We start from the raw sequence: 14,157 nt of genomic DNA on the forward strand, positions 1-14,157 counted from the left end.
TTCGACTTAGCTCGAATCCATAGTTTCGATTCCATTCATCAAACAAGTCTCTGGGTTAAGCGCGCAAAACCAATGATTCCGAGTTGTTTATTGTTCGCAGTGAAGGTGAATTCTTCTTTTACAAGGTAAAGGTTAGTTTTCCCGTGAAATTAAAATCACGACATCGAATTTCACGATATATGCCACCGTGAAAACTGTATGTCGCTATGCTATGACATCAAGATTATCGTCGTGACTTTTATGTCTTGGAATCAAACCGAGTTCGATTTTTGGTTTCCGTATCTGACTGCGTATTTTCTGTCATTCCTGTCTTTTAAAATAGTCATTTCACGTGGAACACGAACTGCCGCAAGCACCACCTCGCTTGAGGACATATTTTCTATTGACATGTCACGATATAATTACACTTGAAAACGCTCGCTAAGTCACTATGGTGACCGCAAATGTCGCAAATTTGTCGCATGAAAATGAGCCTTAACATATACAGTAGCTGGTGCACTTTTTAGCACGTATTTAGTTTTCTGGCTTCATTTTACCACAGACTGCTTGCATCGACAATAGAGAGTAGTAGTTGTAGAGGATATTGCCAGAAAAATAATTATGCACAAAAGGAAGCACCTCCACGGGGATATTGCGCTTTGATCTGCTCATCTGAATAATTAATATTAGGGCCACTAACGATATATCATTCGGCAACAAATGCTTGATAACATTCCACAAAAACGTAATTTACACTTATTACGAACAAGCTTTCTCCTACTTAGGGTAAAAACTGAGAGTATGTTAATCGGTTTTATCGGTCTCACTTCACATGTATCCACGTGATAATACTTCAGCAGGCAGTAAGTACATTAAACATATTTAATCAACAGTAAAATAAAATTCCCCATGTGAAACATGCTTGATCAGTTTGAACACAAAAGCTTTTGAGAGAAGAATAGACTTAAAAGTAAGATTTACTGCTACAAATCACTTTCAAGGTACATTCATCCAACTTTAAAACAATGGAACAACTACGACATTATATTCAGCATACTGTTGTCTCTCCATGTTATTTGCATGAAATGAACTTACTCATTGTATTTCTGATCTTCTTTTAAGCACTGTATGTTCATACTTAATTTTGATGTTACAATGCATACTTCAGTACACTAAACTGACTGGGAAAGACTACTAGCATGTTTAGTAAAGTGTAAAAGCAATATTTCATAGCTGGTATAAAACATTCCCTCCATGTAGAGCTATTTTTGAAAACCTTTCAAGCAATACATAGAGACCTTATGTTATGTTGATGAAAAATACCATAATGTTACTGAGCCATCAGAGTTTCACGTGCAATGCACAATATTTTGCAGGCCAAAGGCATGATCATGAGGGTACACATGTTACTCTGCAACAGGTGCATGATTACATTGTAAATGTTAAAAGCTTTTAAACAATCTTGAAAAATTACTGTATTTTATTTGTGGTTTACTTAGTGATGACTGAGGTGAAAAACAAGTGGTATTGTATTGGTTTAATTTAAGGTAATATCCAAGCATTTACTTGAAGAGACTGAGAAAAACCACAGGAAGCCTGTCAGGATATCCAGTCTCTGGGCTGGGATTTGAACTTAAGACCTGAATACAAAACAGGAGTGCTAACCAGTAGTCTTAATGGACATGAAATGATTTTACCAGGTATGTTGTGTAATTTTTCTTATATTAATCCATCAGTATCAAATTATAAATTTGGCATCTTACATTACCATGTTCCTTCAGCAATATGGCATCTAAAGATTAATATTCTATTCTGATTCGTTTATCACAAAGTTCAGTAGTCGAAAAATCCTGCGTTATTCCATCACGATCAGAAGTCATATCTCTTCAACCTTAATGTAAGTTTATGAAAATAATTAACCCAACAGAAAAAATAAACAATGGACAACTTCTTTGCAATATGCTCCTCTTACTATAACCAAAATACCAGAAACAAAACTTTGTTTTCACATTGATTTGATCAACAAACTACACAGAAATGTTTAAACTGTAAAACTAAAAAAATTAAGCCCAAGTATTTAGAATGTGTTAATATCATGAAATGTACTGAGCAAAGTATAACTTCCTGTGATACCTGAATAGACTTCTTGAAGCTATTAATTAATACTGAAATATAAAAATGTCTCAAATTTCAAGTTCAAATGGCAGAACAGCTTTCTATTATGTAACAAAATGTTACAGAAATGCCGATCCTGTTCATTCCAGTGCATCCAAAGAACTCATGTTGAATATGGGGAAGTGTTAACAATTCATACTGCAGTGAATGAAATATACTTATCTGTTAACAGGTTTAATTCAGATAAAAGTTTGATCATATGAAAGTGTTTTTATTTTTACCCTTATTCATTACAACATGTATTCAAAGTAACCTTATAAATTAAAAAAAATTCTAATTTCCATAAAAACATGTTTGTACATCCCTCACCTCCTTGACATGTAATCAAAATAGTTGCAGCAAAATGCCATACTTTCATCAAATACTGTCCTTACTGCAATTCCCTACCCTCACCCATCTTTCTCTAAATGGTAACAAGTTACATCTCATAATATTGATTGAAAATTTATTTTTGCATGCATGAAATGGAAGTATTATCAGGAAAATTAAATTTTATAAATTACAATACAAATTATAACAGTAATTCAAAGTCTGAATCTAAACTACAGTACTAATACATCAATGAACTCTCAAATGAGACTTTTTTCCTTTAATGAATAAATACAATCACACAGTTTTCATTTGCTGTTTTAGTATTATGACATTTCAACACAGACAGCTCCAAACAGTAGTGCCACTTGCTACAGGCTTTCCATTGAATTCAAAAGGCACAACAGACAACACTCTGATACATTTGTGTACATGAAGGAGTTTCTGTAATGTTTACTTATCTTCAATGGAACTAACAGCATATCATCTCTGTAGTACACCAAATAATCCAATAACAAATGTGTTTGGCCATTCATACAAACATGCACTCATTAAAACAAAGCACAACTCACTGACACCAAACAAATTTAAAAGTAGTATGGAGATCTTTCATTGCTAAGGTACACATTTGAAAATAACAAGTATCATTCATAGGCAATTAAACAGAGCAGTGCTGATCATTCATACATATCTTTAAAACTTGTTAAACTAATGCATATGAACAGCAATCTTGTGAGCTATTCCTATACCTTAGGTGCTAAGACATGCAATGCACACAGTTAAGGAGAAAACATTTACAATCCAGCATGAAATTAACAATCGAGGAAGTTGGCTGCCATCAGTAGTTCTAGAGCAATTTCTGGAGCAATGGGAAATTCTGGAATCTCAGTAGAACTGTTAGTGTAACGCACTTTGTACGTGAAATACATGCACACCTTCTGCAACACATGTGACCTGAAAGGATAAAAATGTTTTTGATAATTTCATCTTGCTAAATTTGTGAACCAAACTGAATCCATGTGTGCTCTGAACTCTGTTCATACTTACGGAATTTCACGGAAGTTTACTTCATTGGTTTCATTTTCAGAAAACTGGCCAGGACCACTCAGCATGGCCTTGATTGTTCCAGATGTTATTGCATGTTCACGTTTTACAATAAATTCATGAGCATCAGATGAAATAAGTTTAACATACATAGCTTCAGGTCCTTCACATCCTCCATATACCTTTTCCTCATCCTAAACACGAAACGGCGTAATTAAATCATTATCCCTGGAAAATACTATATGATCATGACTGTCATACTCTTTAAAGTAACCTTACCTTCTTGTCTTCCGTCATATCACCTGACATTTCTTATGAATGTAGCCTAGAATAAATAGAACGCAATTTCAGAATAAATACTTCTACTGCAGTCGCACAGCAACTCAGTTTGAGAGTTTAACGAATAGTTCAGCGTACTAAGACATCACCACAATACTTGTTACATTTGCATAATATTAAACAACTACAAAGCCGAGTCCTTACCTCTAAATTCTAGTGCACCGTTGAAGAGCTCGTTTCGGTTTGAGATCACACTAATTGATCTCTCACTATATAGGTATCTATTGCCTCCACGTCTCTTTGTTCCAAAGATTAGAAAACAAAATGTTAGTCAAAAGAACAACCAACTTTCCAATGAATTTCATGGGCTTCACGGCAGATTTGACTGTTTTTTATGATTACACGGCACAATTAACTAGAAGTTGGATCATTCCAAGTATCGAAGACCAACATAAACCATAAGTAACCAAGAGCAAAAATAGAACATTACTGAATATAAAGTAATGAGAATAAATGTGCAGGGTATTAATACTTATTATAAAATGTGTACCATCAGGGCACATTAATAAAGTATCCTCTGTGGCATATAGCGCGCAGGTGTTTACTGCAGTATCTACCGTAATCCACCCAACCCCCCCATGTTAAAGCCACGTGTAAATACAATGGTTACGTAAAGAGACTGGGTAGGAGATAAGAAACGGGTTCGTATTCCTAAGACATACCTAAGAAAATTAAATGTTTTAGTTATTATATGCTATAGAGTGCTCGTTTTTGTAAAGAAAAGGTCGTGTAATAAACAGTTGCCTAGTTTGTACAGGTAAGAAGGTTAGGAATTTAAATCACACTAGAATTTTCATGCGCGAAGGGTACACCTTAGTGTACTTTTTTCTTTTTCCACGTATAAGCATCACTGTTCATTATTTGGAAACGTAATTGGTAACATATCGTTGTATCCGGTTTGCAGTCGTTTTTTTTACATTTAATTTCAGACTTTCTTACTCCTTTCAAAGTATCAAATGAATGAACTTGAAGTATGCTGGATCAAATTTGTATGGTGTGAAAATTCTTGGTAATTACTTCAGTAACTTTTTTCCCATTCTAGATAGGTAAAATACATTTCTTTTGCTCTTGTCTCTGCTCTTCCTTATTCCTAGTATCAGAACAGTGAAAGATAAGTCAAAAAGGAAAGACAGCTATTTCATCTTTTGCTTATTGACTTGCACATAGATTCTGTGGTGCCTGGAAACATTACTGGAAATAACTGTTCAGAAGTCCTTTTCATGCTCTAATCATTTACTTGTGCCAGGGTAAACTGGTTATAAATCATAAAAGTTTAGGAAATGGAAGACAATTTCTGTGAAGTTCTCACAAGTTATGTTTACTTATTTAAAAACATGTATATAAATATGGATGCCACGGTGGTCTAGCGGTTAGAACGCTGGCCTTGTAATCCTGGGGTCTCGGGTTCGATTCCCGGCGGTGCCCGAATTTATAACTTGTGTTGGGCAAGGCCGTGGTCTAGGCAACACGGAGTTTTCCTCCGTGGCATCCCAACAATTACTCCATTCACACACAGAAGAAGGCAATGGCAAACCACTTCTGGATCATCTGCCAAGAACGTATATGAACAGGTCCCAGTCCGAGAAAAGGATGGAAGGATCCTGTTCTTATGAAACTGTCGTCAGACAGAACACTAAATAATAATAATAATATAAATATGATTATACATTTTACACATGAACTAAAGGGTAAAGTGGTAATTTTGTCAGATAATATTAAATATAGGCTATAAAGTAGCATTCATTTTGCTTTTGTAGTTTTTTTACTCATATCCCTTTAACCTGGCACATACATCCATCTTTAATACATTCAGAGGATCCATGAGTTAGATGACAATAGTACAGTGGACATTCCATTTCTTGATGTCTATAAGCAGTTGATGTATTGTCCCATTATACTTCCATTTTCCTTACTGTCTGACACATATTATCTGAATATTATTTTATATATTATGTTGAAGTCCACACAAATTCTGCATAATGCCTGCATGCTATTGTAACTTGATTGTATATTTTAAGTTTGGTGCTTGTATACACATGTAGAATTTAAGTATATCTTTATTTATTATAGTTCTGTTTACTGTTTTCCAGGAATATGATTATGAATATTAATATTTTTCCAAAAAGTTCTCCTTCTTCACAAGAAGATCAAGATTTCTAAGTGGAATTTATATATTTCTTTCTTATATTTAGAAATGTCTGGTGCAACAGTTCTGGTGACGGGTGGTGCAGGTTATGTGGGTTCTCATTCAGTCGTGCAACTACTCAATCAGGGTTTCAAGGTGGTGGTTGTTGATAACCTAGTAAATGCATCCCCAGGTGAGGTGTAGTTAGTAGTGTTGCATGCAGATCAAGTTGGTTATTGTATTTAGAAAAAGCCACTCTTACTGTGGTGTACTTCTCCCTATCAACTTACCGATCATTCAGTAGTATGAGAAGTGATACAGTTAGGTGTTAGTGTTTGTACTATAAGAACACTTTACACTGCTTTTGCTGTTTTATTGCAGTTGCTTGGTACTGCTACTAAGTGTCTGAAACAAATATTTACAGAACACATGAAGTATCACTTGACTAAAGGGTGCATGTACGTTTGTGCAGTATCACCAGTTCTTGTCCTTTGGTTTTGTGGCTGGAGTTCAATGTAAAAGTCTGGCTGTTGGGGATGAGCTGTGTCAGATGTTGAACGTTAGTCAACATTTTAGCAAACATTGCTGTTGTCATCTTTAGCATGTAATGGTTGAGCATTTTTGGCACCCTCAGGGCAGGCAGGATAGTTGCATTTAATGGTTCTGATTGGTGGAGTGGAAGAGTAGGCTGCCGTCCAATAACACATTTGCCCATGGCTCCTCAGCTGAAATGTTGGATAATTTTCAACTGTCAATATGTCTCATCCCTGAAAGCTAAGGTTGTATAGTATTGCCACATTATAATTACAGTGTACTTGTTTGAGGCTAACAAGGAGTAGGGGATGCATGAATAATGAAACAGCTAATCCAGAATAACCTTCTCGCATGCATGTTGCATTACAAACTGCATATTCTAGTATCATGATTATTATATTAGGAATATTAATTGCAGTTCTGGCACATTATAGTGTCATAGGTGGTGGGAAATTCAGTCTTTATCTCCCCTTCTTGCACACAATGTCCACTACTTCCCATCTCATTTGATGCAACATTACTTTGCCGTTGAAACACCATCATTAAATGATGAAAGAACATATATCCCATTACCATGATGAAATAGTATAACTTTAAAAGTTAAGGCATCTGAAAAAAATTGTTGGGTACTTCTCCAAAATTCTATTTCTTAATTTTATGATAAAATATACAAATAAGGTTATATATACAGTTTATATATGGACTTAAAGTTGAATTGTATTCAGGTACAGGTAGTATGAAATATAAGCCATAAAACAAAAATTGTATTTTTGTTATAATGTTTGTTTAACCTGGCACAGACAAATCATTCCCCAACTTTAATACAATTTGATATGAAAAGAGATGTGCCTTTTAAGTGCTACAGGAAAGGGGGAATGCATGAATTACAGTTATTTTGAAAAAAGTATATGATTACAAATTTTTTCTGTCGTTGTGTCTGAGTTTTGATTTCAGAGATGACTTGAATTGTTGTAGAATGTCTGAAAAGAGTTGAGGAAATAACAGGAAAGAAAGTTATAAGTGTTTTAGTGGATCTATGTAACAAGGATGAAGTGGATAAAGTATTCAGTAAAGTAAGTAAATTTGAGTAACTATCTTTGTTTTGGTAATTGTAGCAATTGGTTATTATATGTTATTATATTGGCTATAGCCTATCCAGTATGAAGAATAGATTATTGCTCATGGACACAGCTTCGAGTATTATTATAATCTATCACTTACTGATAAAACAACTTTGAGAACAGCAATTAGACAGAATTCTATGCATAAAAAGAACAAATTTAACAGCTGTTTACCACCAAGTGTGTATGATGCATGCAATATCAGTAGCTATAAATGTCCACTTGAGATTTATATTATAATTTTGTGTTGTAGTCGGCTTATTTATTTTAAAACCAGCCTCAGAGCCTCTCCTCCACCACAGATCTTATTTGGACTCTCTCAACATGAAACCCAGCTCTTTGTACTGAAGATCTGGCATCTTAGCTGCCATAGCTGAGGCACTAGTATGGGAAATGGCAGTGCTGGATTTGTGGTTATAACAATTATTGGTGCTGGATGTGGTTTACCAGAATGGAATGTTTGGGCTGAAGGAGTCTTTTATTTTGAAATATTTTAAGAGAGTTAATAAATATTTATATTGGTTTTATCTCACTGTTTTATTCTGCAGTACAAAATCGACTGTGTGATACATTTTGCAGCACTGAAAGCTGTTGGAGAATCTGTTTCTATGCCTCTGACTTACTACAGAAATAATGTTGGTGGATCAGTTACGTTGTTAGAGGTAGAGTATAACACTGTGTCCTGCATTGCAGTTACATTTAGTTTTCAGGTGTTTCAGAATATGGAGGTACAAACATGGGCACAAAGAAATATTTTTTGTATTTTCCCACATTAGTTTTGGTAACACCCTGCTTCATGTGCTCATCCCTTTCAGCTCCCATACAAACATTTTTACATGTATTTTGTATTAGGTTAGATTTGGGTAAGTTTAAATGGTTTGTATTGTTTGCCACTGTGCCTAAACACCATGCTGTGATGACATACAGGGGACATGAAGGTAAAGCTTCACACATTCCACACCTTAGTGGTAGGTGCAGGATGGTAGTATTTTATTATGAATATTGTTTCCCTCATTTCTGACAGGTAATGAAAGCACACAATGTGAAAAAGATTGTTTATTCTTCATCTGCTACTGTTTATGGAACACCTCAGGAACTACCCCTGACTGAGGATCACCCAACAGGTTTAGGTTGCACTAATCCTTATGGCAAGTCCAAGTACTTTGTTGAAGAAATGCTCAAGGATTTAGTTAAATCAGATGAAACATGGTCAGTAATATCATTACGCTATTTCAATCCTGTTGGAGCTCATGAATCAGGGAAGATTGGAGAGGATCCAAAGGGAGTTCCTAATAACATCATGCCTTATATTGCACAAGTGGCTGTTGGTAGAAGAAAGGATCTCAGAGTGTTTGGCAATGACTATAACACACTTGATGGGACAGGTGGGTCTATGTTCCAGAGGAACCATTCTTGAGTCTAGTATCACTGGTCTGAAGACAATGGGTGAGACACATGACAAGTGACATGTATTTATCTGCTGTACATTGCAAATTTAGAATTATCATCAGCAGATAAGTAATACTGTACAATAAATAAAATAACTTTACAATTCTCAAGAAGTATATCTGATATTATGAATATGTGCTTCTAATGAGCATTGATAGTTTCAGTTTTCCTTTCCTTATTCTTTGACTGCCAACTATGTCTGCAGCGTACTCAGTCTTGTATCCTGAATTTTTTTATAAAGTTCTTCACATTGTGATATTGTGTCTTTTGCTTTACATGTTAATAAGATTTGGGTATTCTGTGATTCAGTTACAGCACCATTTTGGTACTGTGGCAGTGATGGGTGTCATCAATGAACTGCATGCTGTCAATAACAAAGGCCCTTTCTTCTTTTAGGATCATTTCTGTTTTATATGGGTTGATGGAGCAAGTACTATACTGTATAAATGTACAAATAGTTCACTGTGGTTAAGATATGGCAGACTTTGTACCATCTGTTGCTGGTTATGTAGGTGTCATAAAAATTCCCGAAGTATATAGAGCGTCTTTTACAATGATATACTGTCTGATAACTCTTGGACCAGTATCTGTTGAAACACGGAATTATTAACTTGACGATGTACTGTAAAAGACTGTCCTGTTCTGTTTCACACCCCTTTTAGGCTTCTATTTTTGCTTAAGTGTTCCAGCAGTATTTTTTCATGGCCAAATGAGTTCTGCAGACATAAAGGGAAGTGAAACTGTATTAGGCTTTTTTCTAATTTTGTAGAGAAAATACATTTGTAAAGTTTACAACAAGTGGTGCACGATCATTCTTTTAGGGGTTCGAGACTATGTTCATATTCAAGATCTAGCTGTGGGTCATATAGCAGCAACAAACAAGATTTTGAACCCAAACTTCTGTGGGTGGAAAGTATACAACTTGGGCACAGGCAGTGGTTTGTCTGTTCTGCAGCTGGTTAAGGCATTTGAAGAGGCATCAGGACAGAAAATACCCTGTGAGGTGGTAGGGAGGCGTGCTGGAGATATTGATGCTTCTTATGCAGACGTCTCACTGGCAAAGAAGGAACTTCATTGGGAAGCTACAAGAGGGGTCCTTGACATGTGTATGTAATATCTTGCATACATGTTCAATATTCAGAGCTACACAAATTGTCTGTGGCTAGCACATAATAGATCTCTTGTAAGCAGATGTCAGTTTGAAAGCTAGCAAGGCTGTGTGTAACATCACAATTATATTGGGCATTTTTTCATTGTCTTAGATATTAAGTACACGTAATATTCTAGGAATTTGCTCTACTACCATCTCCAGGTGATTGATTGCCACTTTGATGATAGTGGTCTGGTGATTTGCACACAAGTTTAGTATTTGTAAGTTTCCTGGTTTTTTCATTCCCACTTTTAGTATACATAAATGAAGAAACTAAAAATCTTTCATTGTAATAACCAGTCGCCTGAAGATGGGTATAGAGCAAACTCTCATAATGTTGTATATATTAATATATATATTTCAGATATTAAATAAGGTCCAATGTAATTTGGCATAAATAATTAGCCATTGTCAGACTCCTTTGTAGTATCAGATCTGTATGTTGTATGTGGTAGACATTAATGCATGTCTTCTCTACCATTCATGTTCCTTCACTTATTTTTACCAGTACTGATACTAAATAAATTGAGTACCTCAGCTGTTGATAATGGATCAGTCAATCAGTATGTCATTAAATTATATATGTGGTTGAAATATTTATTTATTTCTGTAAGAGTTTGTATGGCCATTTTAGTAAGTGCAGGTTTGAAATGAAACTAGAGCAGAATTTTATAAAGCAATTTTCCTAGAATTCTCTGTGACAGCACAGTGCATCAGTAAGGATGAGGCATCAGCAGGACTGACTGATGCATATATTTTGGGTCATTCCTCACATTGACCCCGATGTCAGAGACAGAGCCATTCTCTGAAACATTGGTTTTAAACTCTGCATTGATACAGTTGTTCACTTGAGGGGATTTTATAGCATACATATACCAACTAGAAATTCTTCACCACTTATTTTTATTTCATGTTTTGACATCTGTGCTTTGTTTCCACTATATAAAGTTGTTAGAACTCGGGCACAAAAGAATTTTTCAAAGTGACTGCCTGTCTTTCAGATTTCACTGTCCTTGAACATCTGTTGATAAACTGAAGATAGAAGAGGTCTTTCCAAATTGCACCACAATCTATTGTATTGCAAGGTGTGCACCAGATGATCCTTAAGCATCTGACTAACAACCAACAAGAACAGAATGAGATTTTGAGGCTATCATTGCAGTGATAACATCAGTGTTGGTCTTCAGGGTTGTAATGCTATGTGGGCTTGTAAATACCAGCATTTCAAAGGAACTTACTGCTTAATCTTCTGGGCTGAAGAGGGAAGCTATATGTACCTCTGAAATAAAGGTAGATACCTACAGATCCATTTGACCTTATAACCCAGATTAACATTGACAGAACAAGAACAGTGTTTGTGCAGTATTTGCCAAGTGTTTTAAAATTACAGTAATGAAGATGTGTTTCTGAAGCATATTGTTTCTGCAGATGAAACATGGGTACATCACATTGCCTTAGATATTTTGTTAACTGAGCTTTTCCTGAAACATTCAGTTATACTCCTTGAAATATGAAATCACATTTTTGTTGGTCTGCATAGTGCTTCCATTTAGTTTTAAAAATTCAAAGTCAGTAATGTTACAGGGTTGCCATGCTGTTGCAAATGTCATGTTCTGAATGTGATGTGGACAGTTGTTGCATCGTTTCTCAATTTTAATCACATATATGATTGTAAAGAAGCTTGTTGTAAATATAATGCTGAGTATGTGATTGGTGGGTTAATAATTTTTATTTGTATCATTCATAACAACCTGGCCCTTATGGGTTCATATTACCTTAACTGCATTTATTTAGTAGAGTAAAAAAAGTAATGTGCAGGAAAAGGGTTAATGAATTTTTATACTTTCATTTCAGGTAGAGATACATGGAGATGGCAATCTTTGAATCCAAATGGATATGGAGAATCTGAATGAAAGGTTGTCTGCAGTTCTAAGTATAACAGTACAAGTAAAATACCTTAATTGATCATCCGGTGATTGTGAGTGTTTTCAAACTCTGTACCTCTGAAACAAATGCTGGCAACTTAAGTTGAGCATAATTACAGTTAAGTTATAATTGTTTGACATGAAACATGTCTATCCTGGATGTACTGCACTATAATGATATGTTCTTATCATGGCCATGGGCCTATATATTACATTTCAAATTATTACCAGAAACATAAAACACTTTATATTTTACACATCAAATATTAATTAATATGTTTATTAGATTGTGAAATTTTGTACGGGTTGGATAAAAAGTGACAGTGCCTGCATCAACCCTATGCCAGATTGATGCCTTCATTGGCTCATACAAGAGAAATGGTAGTTTCTTTAATATCTTCCTGCAGTCAAGGAGTAATTCAAATCAAGCTCAAACTGTAAAGCCAAAGTTAATGATTCTTGTCAAATTTATTTAGATTAAAACTGCAATCAAGTACAAAGCATTTAGTCATTGTTATTTTATGCTTTTATGTAACTTAGTATAAAATAATATATTATCAGTTAAATATAGGGGTTATTGTTTATGGCTGTATTTTGTGGTTTTAGCAAAGTTTGTTTTGTTTAAGTTCTGTTTTAATTTTCATTACATTTGTTCCATTGCCAAGTTTTAAACGTACTGAATTTAGTTCCTGTGTCTTCAGTTCCTTGAAAAATTGTGTTTTGTTGGTTAAGGAGTCTGTAGTTTTAGGTATGGGCTTTGTATTTATATAAAGTTGTGTTAAATGTGCACATAACTAACTTGTACTTTGATATATTAGATTGGATCAAAGAGTAAGTTTCAGTTCCCATTTGTTAATAAGACCCTTTATGAAGGCACTGAATTCTGTTTATTATATTATTCAAATGTGCTGTTGCACAGTGTTATATGGATGGTTTGCCATCTGAAATATTTAATAAAATATTTTTATACTTATTTCTTCAAATTTTAGTTTGAAGATTGCTTTAATTAGGTATGCCTCCATCTGAAGTAATATTGTAAAATCAGAGTTATTGTAAGGAAACAAGTTACTAATTTAGAATGTTCACATTTAGTCCTAGGTCTTGGAAAGGTACAATTTTAGTATGATCCTTTAGTAACTGGTGTGTAGTTTTATAAACAATCTACATTTTAAGAATGGTGTATATTGTTCTTGAAGTATTAAAAATCTAAGCATTTATATAATATTACTAATGTTACTCCCTTAGTTAATTTGTTTTGTTTAAGAAAAATGTAATTACTTGATTTTCTCTGTAATTTATTATGCATGGAATCTACATAGTTCATCTATATATTTGATAAGCAAACAACCATACCATTAATTTTCAAATGAAAATAGGTTTGTGTGTTCTTTTTCAATTTTCATCAAAGATGTTGGGATCAGTACAAGACCATCTCATTTCATTCATAAGAAAGCATTTATATGTACTTTCAATATGACAGGTTTTAACCAGATTAAAATTGTCACAGCAGCATTTTGAAGTGTGATTGTAGAATCCTTTTAGTCTTGACTATATTGACAACACTGGACATAAGCTTTCTTTCTTACCTTCGCCTTAAGTGTAGTGATATGAATAGCTAATTAGCTAGTGCAGTTTACATTTGTAACAATAAAAAATTCTGCTTTCATCTGAAATTTCTTGTCAATTTTACAAGTCTGTTCATACCATGCATAAATTTATCTTCAATGTGTTTGCATAAAAAACATTTTGTGATAATGCAGATGGTCACTGTTCCGATAATTATAATAAACTTTAGGGGTGTGAATTAAATTCACAGTGTTTATAGTATTGAAAACTATGACAAAAGATTGTAAAACTCAAGTAGTGTCATGTTGTGTAGGAACATAATGTTTTAATACCTCAAGATGGGTTATGCCTAGAGGAGTACCAAAATCAAAGCAAGGTGCTTTATTTTTATAATGAAGTGATATGATTATGAACTCTGAAATATGATAAATGCAACGTAGT

The 14,157-nt window shown here is 34.3% G+C and overlaps 2 protein-coding genes across 6 annotated transcripts; one reads left to right on the plus strand and one right to left on the minus strand.

Annotated features, from left to right (window-relative positions):
* The first annotated feature begins 3 nt into the window (after window positions 1-3).
* LOC110827095 (UDP-galactose 4'-epimerase) lies at window positions 4-13,823 on the plus strand. 5 transcript variants are annotated; one of them, XM_087342858.1, is made up of 8 exons: window positions 4-125; window positions 1,527-1,679; window positions 6,039-6,164; window positions 7,481-7,578; window positions 8,175-8,288; window positions 8,651-9,011; window positions 9,897-10,181; window positions 12,080-13,823. In XM_087342858.1, the coding sequence occupies exons 2-8, from the start codon at window positions 1,667-1,669 to the stop codon at window positions 12,136-12,138; spliced, it is 1,056 nt and encodes a 351-aa protein (XP_087198984.1). In that variant the 5' UTR covers window positions 4-125; window positions 1,527-1,666; the 3' UTR covers window positions 12,139-13,823. The 5 variants fall into 5 exon arrangements, with proteins under 5 accessions (XP_087198984.1, XP_087198985.1, XP_021914124.1 ...); XM_087342859.1 differs by lacking the exon at window positions 4-125 and adding an exon at window positions 708-842; XM_022058432.2 differs by lacking the exons at window positions 4-125; window positions 1,527-1,679 and adding an exon at window positions 4,237-4,487.
* On the minus strand, window positions 2,345-4,102 carry EloC (transcription elongation factor elongin C). Its single transcript, XM_022058441.2, has 4 exons — window positions 3,991-4,102; window positions 3,787-3,832; window positions 3,511-3,701; window positions 2,345-3,417 (listed from the first exon to the last, which is right to left on the minus strand). Exons 2-4 carry the CDS (start codon window positions 3,814-3,816, stop codon window positions 3,276-3,278), a joined length of 363 nt encoding a protein of 120 aa, XP_021914133.1. The 5' UTR covers window positions 3,817-3,832; window positions 3,991-4,102; the 3' UTR covers window positions 2,345-3,275.
* Window positions 13,824-14,157: the final 334 nt, after the last annotated feature.

Source organism: Zootermopsis nevadensis, unplaced genomic scaffold, assembly GCF_977971745.1.
Source record: "Zootermopsis nevadensis isolate Lab colony 2312 unplaced genomic scaffold, Znev_1.0 Znev_ptg000004l, whole genome shotgun sequence".
In the NCBI taxonomy this organism is placed as follows: Eukaryota; Metazoa; Arthropoda; class Insecta; order Blattodea; family Termopsidae; genus Zootermopsis; species Zootermopsis nevadensis.

Bases quoted from the DNA above. Each gene is read 5' to 3' on its own strand.
- LOC110827095 (XM_087342858.1), top strand. The intron at 7,579-8,174 runs GTAAGTAAATTT...TTTATTCTGCAG, and splicing joins TGGATAAAGTATTCAGTAAA to TACAAAATCGACTGTGTGAT. The intron at 8,289-8,650 runs GTAGAGTATAAC...CATTTCTGACAG, and splicing joins GATCAGTTACGTTGTTAGAG to GTAATGAAAGCACACAATGT.
- EloC (XM_022058441.2), bottom strand. From the start codon at position 3,816: ATGTCAGGTGATATGACGGAAGACAAGAAG. The intron at 3,702-3,786 runs GTAAGGTTACTT...TTTCGTGTTTAG, and splicing joins ATATGACGGAAGACAAGAAG to GATGAGGAAAAGGTATATGG. The intron at 3,418-3,510 runs GTAAGTATGAAC...TTATCCTTTCAG, and splicing joins GTAAACTTCCGTGAAATTCC to GTCACATGTGTTGCAGAAGG.